At 68.4% G+C, this 532-nt stretch overlaps 1 protein-coding gene across 1 annotated transcript in view; it reads right to left on the bottom strand.

Moving 5' to 3' along the window:
• Positions 1-452, bottom strand: part of MKRN2OS (MKRN2 opposite strand) — a 4,716-nt gene extending 4,264 nt beyond the window's left edge. Inside the window, exon 1 of the mRNA XM_027703171.1 lies at positions 256-452. Within this exon, the coding sequence (XP_027558972.1) occupies positions 256-452 (197 nt within the window). The remainder of the gene's footprint in view (positions 1-255) is intronic.
• Positions 453-532: the final 80 nt, after the last annotated feature.

Below are 532 nucleotides of genomic sequence, written 5' to 3'. Positions count from 1 at the left end.
CCTGCCCATTCCCATTCCCTGTCCATTCCTATTCCATTCCCATTCCCATTCCCTGTCCATTCCCATTCCTATTCCATTCCCATTCCTATTCCATTCCCATTCCCATGCCCTGCCCTGCCCATTCCCATTCCTATTCCATTCCCTGCCCATTCCCATTCCCATGCCCTGCCTATTCCCATTCCATTCCTATTCTATTCCCATTCCCGGCCCCTCCCCCGGCCTCCCCCCAGCTCCCTGGCGCCCCCTGGCGGTCACCGCAGGAAGGACCCTCGGGTGGGCCTGACGAGGAACGCGCGGGGCTGTCCGTGTCCGTGCCGGAAGGGGCAGTTCAGCCGGACCGGCGCCGAGGGCAGCCCGCCGGCCCCCAAGGCCCCCCCGCACGCGGGGCATTGCGGGGGCGCGCGCCGGCAGTACAGGAGCGCCCGGCAGTGGCGCACGCGCAGCAGCGCCATCGCCCCGCGCCTCCGCCTAAAGCGTCCGGGCGGGAACAACCGCCCAGTAGCGGCGGGGCCGGGCAAGGGCCACGCCCCCC

Source organism: Neopelma chrysocephalum, unplaced genomic scaffold (genome assembly GCF_003984885.1).
Source record: "Neopelma chrysocephalum unplaced genomic scaffold, ASM398488v2 Primary Assembly neopelma1_209, whole genome shotgun sequence".
NCBI lineage: Eukaryota > Metazoa > Chordata > Aves > Passeriformes > Pipridae > Neopelma > Neopelma chrysocephalum.
This window is presented reverse-complemented; position numbering and strand designations above follow the sequence as displayed.